The 13,152-nt window shown below is 37.9% G+C and overlaps 1 protein-coding gene across 1 annotated transcript; it reads right to left on the minus strand.

Annotated features, from left to right (window-relative positions):
- Window positions 1-2,091: 2,091 nt before the first annotated feature.
- Window positions 2,092-4,171, minus strand: IL5 (interleukin 5). The gene is made up of 4 exons (XM_047850223.1): window positions 3,921-4,171; window positions 3,686-3,718; window positions 2,685-2,813; window positions 2,092-2,577 (listed from the first exon to the last, which is right to left on the minus strand). Exons 1-4 carry the CDS (start codon window positions 4,062-4,064, stop codon window positions 2,479-2,481), a joined length of 405 nt encoding a protein of 134 aa, XP_047706179.1. The 5' UTR covers window positions 4,065-4,171; the 3' UTR covers window positions 2,092-2,478.
- Between the last annotated feature and the right edge of the window lie 8,981 nt (window positions 4,172-13,152).

Consider the following 13,152-nt stretch of genomic DNA (forward strand, 5'->3'; position numbering starts at 1 on the left):
GGTGTTCTTTGGGAAGGTTGTTCTGTGTCCCTCCAAAACCCAGCCTAATAGTTCACACTGCCTACTCTCAGTGGAGAGTGACAGTGACATCACTAAGGTAGAGTGAAAATGGATGCTCTGTTGTTGCAATAAGCTTTTGAGAGGAAAAGCAAGGCTCAGAAAAGTATTCCTATAACCTGGAGGCTGCCAAATCCCTCTCCTCCGATGCCTGGGTTCTGGAGCACCATAGTAGTCAGGCCCGGGTGAGGGGGCAGTTGATGTGACTCGTAGGAACGCCATTCCCTCTGGCCAGGGGCCGTCAGGAAGACTTTCCTTCTACAGGAAAGGTAGAATCAGCTTGAGGATCATAGTTTCTGCCTTAAAACCCCTTGGTACATCTAAGTCCTATTTGGGTTGGTTGCAGACAGTGCTGATTGCTTTTAGGTTCTCTGAGCCCTGGTGGATTGATAAGAGTTCATTTGTGAGATTTCAGCGAGGCTGGTTCCAGTCTTAAATCTACCTTCACTGTATTGGACCTTGATAAAGTGGGAAAATAACTGTTTTTGTTTTTGTTTTTGTTTTTTTTTTTTTTTTTTGAGAGAGAGAGAGAGAGAGAGAGAGAGAGAGACTATAACTCTACAAGGATGGGGAATTTTGTCTGCTTTATTCATTGATGGATCCTCATCCCTAAAATGGTCCTGGACCAGATGGGAGCTCAATAAATATTTGCCAAATTGAATTAAATTGACATTCAGTCTCTTTGCAAATTGAGTTTCCTGTTTCCTGTCAGTTTCTAGAGCAGTCAGCGTGGTGCTGTGCTGACCCATCTTTCTCCTCATCGACTCGACTCCAGCTCTCAGGGCTTGGTGAACACACAAGTTGGGGGTCTGGGCCACAGCTGAGTGCTAATCTGTCTGACTGTTCCAGCCGCTCTCCGGTTCCCAGAAACAGTAAGAAAGGTTGCTTCACATGAAGAGCCGAGTGTGACACATACAATCTGTGCAGATAACACCCGGGGTAATGGCACCCATCTGTAAGGAGCTCCAGCAACATGCCAGCAACTGTAGACCAGCATGCAGTGTAGATCCTGTGATCAGTAAAATGAAGGAGCCAATGGCATAGTTGAATATTCTTATTGGATCTCTCTGCCAGTTCTATGTCAGTTTTAAAATATATTTTAAAGTACATATTTTCTGGATCCTTGAGAAATTTCCTCAAGCAGAAGTACCTTTGGTTATGGTACTGACAGTCGTAAGCAGGCAGACTGGACTGCTGTTGCTCTACCCTGGGGAATCCAGGATGGCGGGCCCTTCTAGAACCCAGTCCTCTGAATATAACTGCCTCCCAGCATCTCGCCCCCTTTTGTTATGCCAGGTCAGATGAAGAAAACCTCTCCCAGGCCACAGCGCTCTGGGTTCCATCAAGAGGGTTTCTCCCTCTTTCCCTAAACGGGCAGTGGGATTGGTCCACCAAATTCTCACCAGCTGGGAATAAATGTAGTTACAGATTTTTACACTACCCTCCTCCCAGGGAAATCCTTGGAAGTCATTTTAATTTTATGGCTGAAGGTCTATTCATTCATTCATTCATTCATTCATCACATACCATTTAACCTGCACCATCCTAGGTTCTGGTGTAACATGGCAAGGAAACCATGCTCAGCCCAAGCCTATGTCCCCGCTGCTCACATCCCCACATGACCTGCTGGATCTCTTCCACCTGTGGTATGCTTAGCAAACCCACAACTTCCATCATCAGGGAGATGGGAATGCTCAACCAACACAGATGCAGACTGTCCCTCCACACGCAGCATGTTTCCATACAGATTGCGCCCACTTCAAGAGTAGGACAGATGGGGCGCCTGGGTGGTGCAGTCGGTTAAGCGTCCGACTTCAGCCAGGTCACGATCTCGCGGTCCGTGAGTTCGAGCCCCGCATCGGGCTCTGGGCTGATGGCTCAGAGCCTGGAGCCTGTTTCCGATTCTGTGTCTCCCTCTCTCTCTGCCCCTCCCCCGTTCATGCTCTGTCTCTCTCTGTCCCAAAAATAAAATAAACGTTGAAAAAAAAAATTAAAAAAAAAAAAGAGTAGGACAGAGACCGGCAACAAATTGAATCAGTTGTTTATTTTTGTTTTATTGGAACATAGCCCAACCTGAAATAAATATTGATTTATGAAATTCTCAATCATTTCATACATAAATATTAAGTTAATAGACATTTTACAGAATGTTGTGTTAAATAAGATTGAAGTACATATTTATTTTGCCTGGAGCACACTGGAGGAAAAGACTTCGATGATTCTGATATCTGAAATATATCTCAAATATTTTATTTTTATCTTTTCTGCCTATGTGAGGCAGCAAAGTAGCAGTATGCCTGAAAAATTGCTTTGCATCTGAAGTTTAATTACACTGACCCTTGGTTGGGCCTCATTCTCATTGCAAAAAATAACATTCTTCTTCTCCTCCAGAATCTTTCACTGCAATAAGCCAGTTTCATCTCAACTTTCCATTGTCCACTCAGTGTTTATTACACCAAGAAACACTTGCAGGTAGTCTAGGAACTTTTTTACTCTCCATCTTTCTCCTCCACACTTTTTCTGTGAAAAGAACAGACAATGGGTATTGTAGGAAACTGTCAATTCTTTTAAAAACAGGCATAGCCAGACAAATATACTTAAGTTTCCACCAAATGTCTTTAACTTACTTTTTGGTGGTCTATGTGTTCTTTTATTAAAGACAAGTTTCGGAAAAGCTTTTCCACAGCATCCCCCGGTACAGTGCGATTCTTTAATGTGTCTATACCCTGAAAGACTTCTTCAATGCACAGTTGGTGCTAAATGAGGGAGATTTTAAAAGTATAAATAACCAAAACAAGGTATAAAAATTCGGTCCAAAAAAGTTAGGCTTTGTTGCATGGGGTTTACATGAGTTCCCTTCTCCCACACGTTTATTTTTCACTTGTTCCTTTTCCAGGAAACCACCTCATACAGAGCTATAATTTTCATACGTAAAAGAAGTTTATGTAATTTCTGAGGAGGGTTACAAATGATATAAATTAAACACTTCACCAAAAGTAAAGTGCTTATGAAGTATATAATGCAGCTACATTACTGAGCTCACATCAAAATTTCCTTTGATAGTTCTAGCCAGTAATTTTATTCTGTTTAGAGTAATGATATCACATGTTTAACATTTCATTATGACCATGACATATTTCAAATGCATACAATTTTATTAGAGTTAAAATCGTTTAAATATGTGGAAATGACTATTGATATAGGACAGTCAGTGTATATTTTAATGTCTACTGACCATAATTCTAAAAATATAACCTTAAGTTGGCTAGTATTTTCAGAAAGACATAGAAGTAAGGAAAGCAAAAGATAGTCAGAAGTGAATGGAGACGAGGAGGCACCTCTCACTCAATGTGGAATTCTTCTGGTAAGAACGCCTGACATGAGGCTCTTTGAGATGGGGAACTGACAACATCAAAAACGGCCTGATCCAATTGCTTAATGGATTCTACTTAATATTGTAGAGTCATTCCTAATGCCATTCCTAATGTTCATAAGCACATACATTGGCATCCACACATATAAAAACAAAATAGATAAAATTAAACTGTTCCAACGATAACTAATGCTTTATAGTTACAATAGGAAACTTAGTCATGCAATCGTTTTATCAAATCATAATTTAACTTACATTGTTATGTTCAGGAGTAGGAATCATCAGGTTCTGAAAAGGAAAGGAAATACATTCATTTTTAACATATTATAAGGTTCATAACTTGTAATAAAATGCTTGCCAGTAACATGGTTACCAATGATATATTACCAACAGTCATAATTTCATTATTAATAACAGGTCTTTAGAAGTTAGCCAACACAAATGATTACCCATGCATTTTAAAGACCGTAGGAATCAAAAAGAAAATTACCCCGTCGCCTATCAGTAGAGTTCGATGAGTGGAGAGCAGTGCCAAGGTCTCTGCCACCAGCCTATTCATGGGACTTTGTACAGCAATGGCAGAAACATAGGCAGCCCCAAGAGCTAGCAAACTCAAATGCAGAAGCATTCTCATGGCTCTCAAATGCTCAGTGTTTGCTTTGGGCAAAGAAAGTGCATAGTACAAGATTGCATCCTCAACCAATTTATTCTCTATCTTTGAGGAAATGAATAATTTCTAACAATCAGATAGGGAATGCCTAACAATGGCATATCATGAAACTAAATGTTTCCAATGCCTTGTTTCTTAAAAATAATTTTACTTTTATCTTTTAATAATAATAAAAATCCCTATTTTCCCCCTTTAAAAACATTTTCTATTACAAAGAAAATCTTTGGGTGATACATCATTGCCCCACATTTGCATTTCTTAAAATCAGAAGATTGAATTTCCTCTTAAAAGATGTGTGTAAAAAAAGGTATAATGCACACCATTGAGTTTAATGCCAAAATGTATAAATATTGGGAATATGTTTTTCAGGTTGACTAAATTCCATCACCATTGTTACTAGACTGGTCTGTCTTAAAAGGAACTCAAAATACTGGTGGAAAAATGGTAATTAGAGCTGAGACTGTCCAAACTTAGCAGGTTCAGGTTCACTGGAGTCTAAGTTAGGATCCTTCTGTTGCCAGAGACCAAAAACCTAACCCAAACTGGTTGAACCTAAAAGGGAATTTATTAGATCATAAAACCAAATGGTCCAGGGTAGAGGCTCCTTTATATCTAGCTTGCCTCTGTGATCTTTCATTGGCTCCCTTCTTGGGCAGCTCTCCCACTGTGGTCCCAAGATGATGTCAAATCTCCTGGATCTGTATGTATCCTGTTCCTGAGCATCAGGAGAAACCAAACTGTGCCTTTCTGACTGCTCAATCAAAAGTCCTAGAATTCAGCTTCCTTGTGACAAAGGATCACAGGTTCACCCTTGAACTGTGGTTAGGGATATGGATATACTGATTGGCTTTCCCTGTAGCTAGAAGTAGGCTTCACCCCACCCACATCACTAACTGGCTGTGCAAATTAGTGAAATGCACAAGGTGTAACACAACAAAGGTGGTGAGGCTACAGTAAACTGCAGCATGCAGTACCTTTCTAAAGGCAGCAGGTCTACTCAGCTTCAACTGATTGTTGCCATGGAACACCCTTGGACTTCTGTTGCTAGATCATTCCATTTTTTTAAGAAGTCAGAAACCCTAATTATTATTTATAACCTGTTGCTTTTTTTTTTATTTTTTTTAATGTTTATTTATTTTTGAGACACAGAGAGACAGAGCATGAACGGGGGAGGGTCAGAGAGAGAGGGAGACACAGAATCTGAAACAGGCTCCAGGCTCTGAGCAGTCAGCACAGAGCCCGACGCGGGGCTCGAACTCACATACCGTGAGAACGTGACCTGAGCCGAAGTCGGACGCTTAACCGACTGAGCCACCCAGGCACCCCTATAACCCGTTGCTTTTTAAGTGCTGGCAATTCATATTTTAAAAATCTGTATTGAGGGGCACCTGGGTGACTCAGTCAGTTAAGTGTCTGACTCTTGAATTTGGCTCAGGTCATGGTCCCACGGTCATGAAATCCAGCCCTGTGTCAGGCTCTGCGCTGAGTGTGGAGCCTGCTTGGGATTCTCTCTCTTCCTCTTTCTCTCTGATCTCCCCCACTCATCCTCTCTCTCTCTCTCTCTACCCCCCCTTCAAAACAAACAAACAAACAAACAAACAAACAAACAAACATTAAGGGGCACCTGGGTGGCTCAGTTGTTTGAGCGTCTGACTTTGGCTCAGATCATGATCTCACAGTTCCTGATTCAAGCCCCACATCAGGCTCACTGCTGTCAGTGCAGAGCCTACTTTGGATCCTCTGTCCCTCCCTCTCTGCCCCTCCTCTGCTTGCATGCACTCTCTCTCTCAAAAATAAATACACATTTAAAAAATAAAAAAACTGTATAGAGTACCACTGTGCAACCTCTGATTTACAGTATAACTGTGGGTCTAGTTGGAGGGCTTGTTATTAAAAAAATTCTCTATTCAAAATAATATTTCTCCTACAAATATTGTATTATGGTAAAATATACATAGCATAAAATTTAACATCTTACCCAAGATTAAGTGTACAATTCATTAGTGTTAAGGACATTCACAATGTTGTGCAGTCCATCTTCAAAACACCTTTTATCTTGCAAAACTGAAACTCTACACCCGTTAAACAACAGGTCCCCATTTCCTCTCTCCCCAGCTCCTGGCAACCATTCTTCTATTTTGTATCTCTACTAATTAGACTATTCTAGATAACTCATATAAGGGGAATAATATGGCATTTGTCTTTTTTGTGACTGGCTTATTTCACTTAACATAGTATTGTCAAGATTCTTCCACATTGTGGCGTTTGACAGAGTCTCCTTCCTTTTTTAGAGCAGAGTAATATTCCATTGTATAAATTTATCATTATACACACACACACACACACACACACATATGTAGTAGACTATGGATATGTGGGTTGCTTCCATCTCTTGGCTGTTGTAAATAATGCTACCATGAACATGGGTGTACAAAATTATATTTCTTAAAATGCTGTCACAAGGCATTAATTTTTCCTCAGTGACATTGATGTCCCAAACCTGACTTCAAACTCTCTCATAGCAAAGATTATAAAATAAGTGTTTGAAAGTCCTTTATTAATGTAGAACTCCCTACAAAAGTTAATTATTTTAATGTTCTGTGCAGGAGGAGAGCTCCAAGTAATTTTTGTTGATATTCCACCTTCACAGAAGTGGAGCATAGTCCCCCTGAAGTGTGGGACACATGGTGACTTCATTTTAAAGAATATATTATGGGAAGGAGATTATAAGAAGAGTAACTTTGAAATGGAGAAACCTGGTAAACCTCAACCAGATGACCAGGGTCAACGTTAGTGATAAGTCACATTAATAGAATCTACCCTTAATGTGATGTGATGAGAAGGGCATTTTATCTCTGGTCTTCCTCCTCAAATCCCATAACCTCTATGTAACTGTGAGGAAAACATCATACATATCCAAATTGAAATGGAAAATACCTGACCAATGCTCCTTAAAATTGTCAAGGTCATCAAAAAGAAGCAATGTCTGAGAAACTGTCACAGGAGTCAAAGGAGTCCAACCATGGTGACTAAATGTAATGTGGTATCCTGGGTGAAATCCAGGAACAGAAAAAGGACAGTAGGTAAAACTAAGGAAACTCCAAAAAACAGTGGAATCTAGTAAGGTGCCAATGTTGGTTCCTCAGTTATGACAAATGTACTATAGTAATGTGCACAATAGAGAAAACTGGGTGCAGGGTGCACAGGAACTCTACATAACATTGCTGCAACTTTTCTGCAAGTCCAAAACTATTTAAAATAAAAAGTTTATTAAAAATAACATTGCATGGGTGCTTGGGTGGCTCAGTTCAGCGTCCGACTTTGGGTCAGGTCATGATCTTAAGGTTCATGAGTTGGAGCCCCTCTTCAGGCTCTGTGCTGACAGCTCAGAGCCTGGAGCCTGCTTTGGATTCTGTGTCTCCCTCTCTTGCTGTCCCTCCCCTGCTTACTCTCTCCCTCTCTCTCTCTCCCTTTCTCTCTCTCAAAAATAAACATTTAAAAAAATAACATTGCAAGTTGAAAAAAGTTAATGATTTTTTCTATTATTATTAAAAATACTTTGCATCCTATAAATGTGCACTTGGGACCTTTTTACTGGACTGTGAGCTCCTTGAGGATAAAGATTTTATTTAATTGATCTCTATGCCCTCAAGGATTAGCCTATTATTGTAGACACTCAAAAAAAAAAAACTGAATGAAGAAGCAGGCACGTGGTGGTGTTAGTTGAACAAATTAACAGGAATATTATGGAAATTCAAGGAGTCCATTCTCTGAGGCTGGGACTCTGACATAATGGGCTCTGACAAAATGGGCAGACTCCTAGGGAAAAAAAAGCAAAACTTTAAGGCTCTGCTATAGACATCACGTCAATGTGAATGACTATGGCATTTTAAAAAAAACCCACATTATTTTAGAAGAATAGAAAATAAGCAACCAGTGCTTGGAATTTTTAAGAATTATCAGTAATTATGTAAAAGGACTTTGAATAGTGTTGAAAAGTTGTATTCATGGGTAACATCCAAATTTTTGCCGTAAAATCTTTATCTCTATTAGTGGTTTCCAAATTGGCAACCTGCTTTTTTTTAAAAAACCTGGTAATTGTGGTTTTTACTAACTATGTAGTCATTTAAGGTCAAATGATTTTTCTATGAACTGATTCTAATCAATCAACTGGGCATGATGCCACACATTTTTTGTGGTGACTAAATGTGAAATGATAGCATCTCTTTTTTTTTTTTTTTGACCATATTCTAACCTCCATGCTTTCAATCCTGAAGCATATCTTTAAAATAATTCTTTTATTGAATAAATAACATTATAGGAAGAGAAACACAGAACTTCATCAATATAGCAATTCTCAGTATTTTGATGGCCTCTTCCAATCTTTACTGATACATAGATAGCTTTACAAAGTTGTAATCAATGAATATGTGCCACTTGTGTTTATCTTTTTTGCTTATTGATACCTCCCTTTCATGTATCTACTTATTATCTTCAAGGTTACCTGCTAATAGATGAAATTGATATCTACAGTTTACTTCCCCATTGGATCGTTTCTAGTCTTCCATGACTAAAAACAATGCTACTAGAAAGCTCTGTGTATAATTTAAAAAAATATTTCCTTGTCATAAGAAACTTGTGTGACCATTTTTATAGCTCATGTTACATTTCATGAGATCACTCCTGTGAAAATAGTCAATGCACAAAAATAAATCCCTTGTATTTTTAGTGTTTTATAACTGACAAAGCACTTTCACAAAAATAACATTGTTTAATCCTGATATCAGCACTGTGGGATAGATTTCTTTCCTTGATAGAGTTTAATAGTTTTGTTGATGTAATGAGCAAAATGAACCTCCATGAAAGGTGTGATGCAAGAAGAGGGGGTAATCAAACAGATTGATAAATATGTTGGTAAACCTAAATAAATAATGCTTGTTAAAAATAACTTATTTATGGGATTTCAAGACAATGAGGAATAAAAATACTAAACAATGATAATGTGGGAGATGGAGTGATCAGTTGGTGCATTTCACTGTTCTTATACTGTTTAGAAGTTTTCTAAAGATCTTAACGTTACAGTTTATTTATTTATTTATTTATTTATTTATTTATTTATTTAGAAAGAGAGAGAAAGAGAGTGAGAAAGAAGGAGGAAGCGAGGGAGGGGAAGTGAGAGAGAGAATACCAAGCAGGGTCAGCACTGTCGGTGTGGGACTTGAACTCACAAACCGTGAGATCATGACCTGAGCTGAAATCAAGAGTCAGACACTTAACAGACTGCACCACCCAGGCGCCCCCTAGAGATATTAACTTTAGATTTCAAAATAGGTATGTGAAAAATTTAAGAGTAACCACTTAAAGAACAGGAATAGAATGTACAGCTTCCAAGCCAGTAGAATAAGAACAAGAGCATAAAAAAAGCTCAATCAATCCAGAAACCAGGAAAGGAGAAAAAGAAGCAAAGAAAAAGCACAGAAAGAGGTACGAGAAATATATCCAAATTTTTCAGTAATCACAGTAACTGAAAATAGATTAAACTCATCTATTAAAAGGCAGATAGTATAAAATTATACTAAAAATCATCTATCAGCTATTTTCAGGAGACATACTTCATGCAAAATGACATTAAAGGTTGAAAATTGAGGGATAGAGAGATATACTTGGGGAAACACTAATCAAAAGAAAGCTAATGTATCAAAATATCAATAGCAGAAAAAATTTATGTCAGAAAGTACTATAAGGAAAGAGATTCACTAATAAGTATAAAATAGTATCTCATAATCATTTTATTTTTCATCTCATCAATTATGATACAAGCAAAATAAAACATTCTCCAGTAATAATTTACTGAGAAATAAGAACTTGACTGTTTTGTCTTTTCAGTTCTTTTCATTTTAGAGATTAATCTTTTTTATTGCAAACCGTTTCCACCCCTTTCCTAGGATTGTTTTCTTAGTTTTATAGTTTCCTACTGTTACAAAGTTGAATTTTTTTGTAATGGAATCTGGCTACTTTGTCCTATCAATTTCTTCAGCTTGCTATTTTTTCCTGAAGTATTTTTAAGTAAACTACAGGAAGCAACACACTCCATCATTAACTCCCATATGCACCTCAAAAAAGAATCATTTTCTTACATAGCAAGATACTTTCACATTTAATATAATGAAATGAACAATAATAAAAACTTGGTATTTAATTTCCAGACTACATTCAAATTTCCCTATGTATTCCCCAAATTCTTTTCACATGTCTGTGTGCTAACCATAATCCAACCCAGGACCATGTGTTGCTTTTTTTTTTTTTTTTTTTTTAAGTCTTTTACAATCTATAGCAGTCCTTTTTTTTTTTTTTTCTAATTTCTTTAATGTTTATTTATTTTAGAGAGAGTGAGACAGAACATGAGTGGGGGAGGGGCAGAGAGAGAGAGAGAGAGAGAGAGAGAGAGAGAGAGAGAGAGAGAAGGTCTGAAGCAGGCTCAAGACCCCCAGCTATCAGCACCAAGCCTGCTGTGGGGCTTGAACCCCCGAACCATGAGATCATGACCTGAGCCAAAGTCGGACGCTTAACCAACTGAGCCACCCAGGAGCCCCAGCAGTCCTTGTTTTAATGACATTGATCTGAGTTCCTGGGCCAGTGTCTTTTAACACACTGCATCTTCCATATTTCCCTTTTCCATCCTTGTGGTATTACTAGCTTAATCCTTAATTCCTGTGAATTGGAAGTTAAATCTAAAGATGTGATTAGATTAAAATTATTATTATTATTTTTTTCAAGTAGGCTTCATGCCCAGCACAGAGACCAACACGGGGCTTGAACTCAAGACCCTGAGATCAAGACCTGCCCTGAGATCAAGCCCTGAGATCAAGCCCTGAGCTGAGATCAACAGTCAGATGCTCAACAGAATGAGCTATCCAGACGTCCCTCAAGTTAATTTTTTTAAACCAAACTGCATATGAGATCATGTTGGGTACTTTGTGCTAAGATCAAAGTGAAATATAGTCAATAATGTATTAGGGTTGTATGGCAACAGATGGTAGCTGCACTTGTCGTGAGCATAGCATATAGTATAAATTTGTTGAATCACTATGTTGTACACCTGAACTAATGTAACAGTGTATTAGCAATACTTCAAAAAAAAAAAAAAAGATCACAGCAGGAGACATATAAAGTCTGGTAATTTTATTGCTGTTAATTCCTGGTAATTTCATTGCCAATCATTGCTAATTTCCTATGTTACTTTGAGTCATAAAATTTTCCTTTAAAAGTGGCGGTGGGGCACCTGGCTGACTCAGTCAGTAGAGCATGTGACCCTTTATCTCACTGAATTGTGAATTTGAACCCCATGTGTAGTGTAGAGATTGCTTAAAAATAAAAAATATTTTTAAAAAATAAAAAATAAATAAAAGTGGGGTAATTACATGTTGGGGCTTTACTTTTATTGCTGCCTGAAAAAAAAGATCTTCATCACCTGAAACTTACAGAGTGATAAGTAAAATAAGATAGAGGTTTGCTTTTTTCTTCCTACTGATATTCAAATATCCAAGCAATACAAATGGTGGTAGTGGGGAAAAAAATGGTCTTGGTGGTTACACAACTATTTACTTTTTTCAAAAGTCATAGAACTGTACTCTGGAAAAGGAAGAATTTTAGTGTATGTAAATTTTGCTTAAATAAACTGACTGTAAAAATAGGCTCTAATCTTTATTCATCTTTAAAATTACATTTAGTTACATAAAGCATTACTGTATAATTTCAATCTGTTGTGTTCCATTAGTAACTTAAAATATGTATTATGATAACTAAGGCTTTCATGTTTCTTAGTACAGCAAGAGACTTCTTACTGGATTTCCTCACTTGCATCCTTTCATGTGAATTTTTTAGTTTATGTATTAAGTTCTGTAATGATTGTCTTGGGATTGTGTGATTGGAGGGCATTTCCTACATTTTTCTAGTTCAATAATCCAAAGTTTTTGTTCTGTTAATGCCTTCCATTATTGTTTTGCAATTTCTGTAATTTTTCCTATAGGCCCTTGCATAGGATATCCCTCCATTAACTTGGGTTCCAAAAAGCAACGTTCATTTTTGAGTAATTTCTTTCCCTTATTTTGAACTTTTTTTTATCATACAAAAATTAAAATTTAACATACAATAAGATGTACATACTTCATACAACTTGATGACTTTGGAGATAAGTATACACCAGTGAAACCATCACCATAACCAATGCTAATGGTATATCCATTACCTCCAAAAGTTTCCTCCCACCCTCCTTATTGTTAACTTTTGTGTGATAAGAACACTTATCACAAGATCTACCCTCTCAGCAAATTTTATAGTGTTGTTATACAATATAGTATTGTTAACTAATGGCACTATGGTACAGCATCTTGCATAACTCAATCTCTTACAAAGGTGTCTATTTTTCTGTCCGTACTTACAGGAGTGGATTTCTTTCACATCATACTTGCATACCGTTTTGTAGTTTTGTAACATCATTCGGCTTTTGGTCTACAATAGTTCTCAAACTTTTGGTCTTTAACACCTCTCTACACTCTTAAAAATTACTGAGGACCCCAAAGAGGTTTTACATGTGAGAACTATCAATACCTAATTGGAAATTAAAATTGAGGGTTTTTTTTTAAACCTAATACTATACAATCACACATTCTATCACCCATCACTGCGATGGCGTCACCACACGTCACGTATATTAAGGCGCGAAAGATCATGAAAAAGGCAAATACCGTGTTAATATTATTGGAAAATGGTTTCGACATTAGAGGACACCGCACTCCTTTCCATTCCAGGCGTCCCGCGATCACATTCTGATAACCACCGTTTATCACAAGTGTTCGTCGTCCTCAGGGTTACAGCTTCTCAAGGGTACCCGGCACCCATCAAAATTCGGCATTACGCACCCACGGGACAGAAACCCGGGTACGCAAACCACTCGACCGGAACTACTTCCGGAAACCAGAGCTGCGCACGCACCGCGAGGCTCCGACTTCCCGGCATGCCCCTGGCCTGCGGCGTAAATGCACGCTGGTCG

Source organism: Prionailurus viverrinus, chromosome A1, assembly GCF_022837055.1.
Source record: "Prionailurus viverrinus isolate Anna chromosome A1, UM_Priviv_1.0, whole genome shotgun sequence".
Lineage (NCBI taxonomy): Eukaryota > Metazoa > Chordata > Mammalia > Carnivora > Felidae > Prionailurus > Prionailurus viverrinus.

Bases quoted from the DNA above. Each gene is read 5' to 3' on its own strand.
- IL5 (XM_047850223.1), bottom strand. From the start codon at position 4,064: ATGAGAATGCTTCTGCATTTGAGTTTGCTAGCTCTTGGGGCTGCCTAT. The intron at 3,719-3,920 runs GTAATTTTCTTT...TTTCCTTTTCAG, and splicing joins CTCTACTGATAGGCGACGGG to AACCTGATGATTCCTACTCC. The intron at 2,578-2,684 runs GTAAGTTAAAGA...TTCTTTTCACAG, and splicing joins AACACATAGACCACCAAAAA to AAAAAGTGTGGAGGAGAAAG.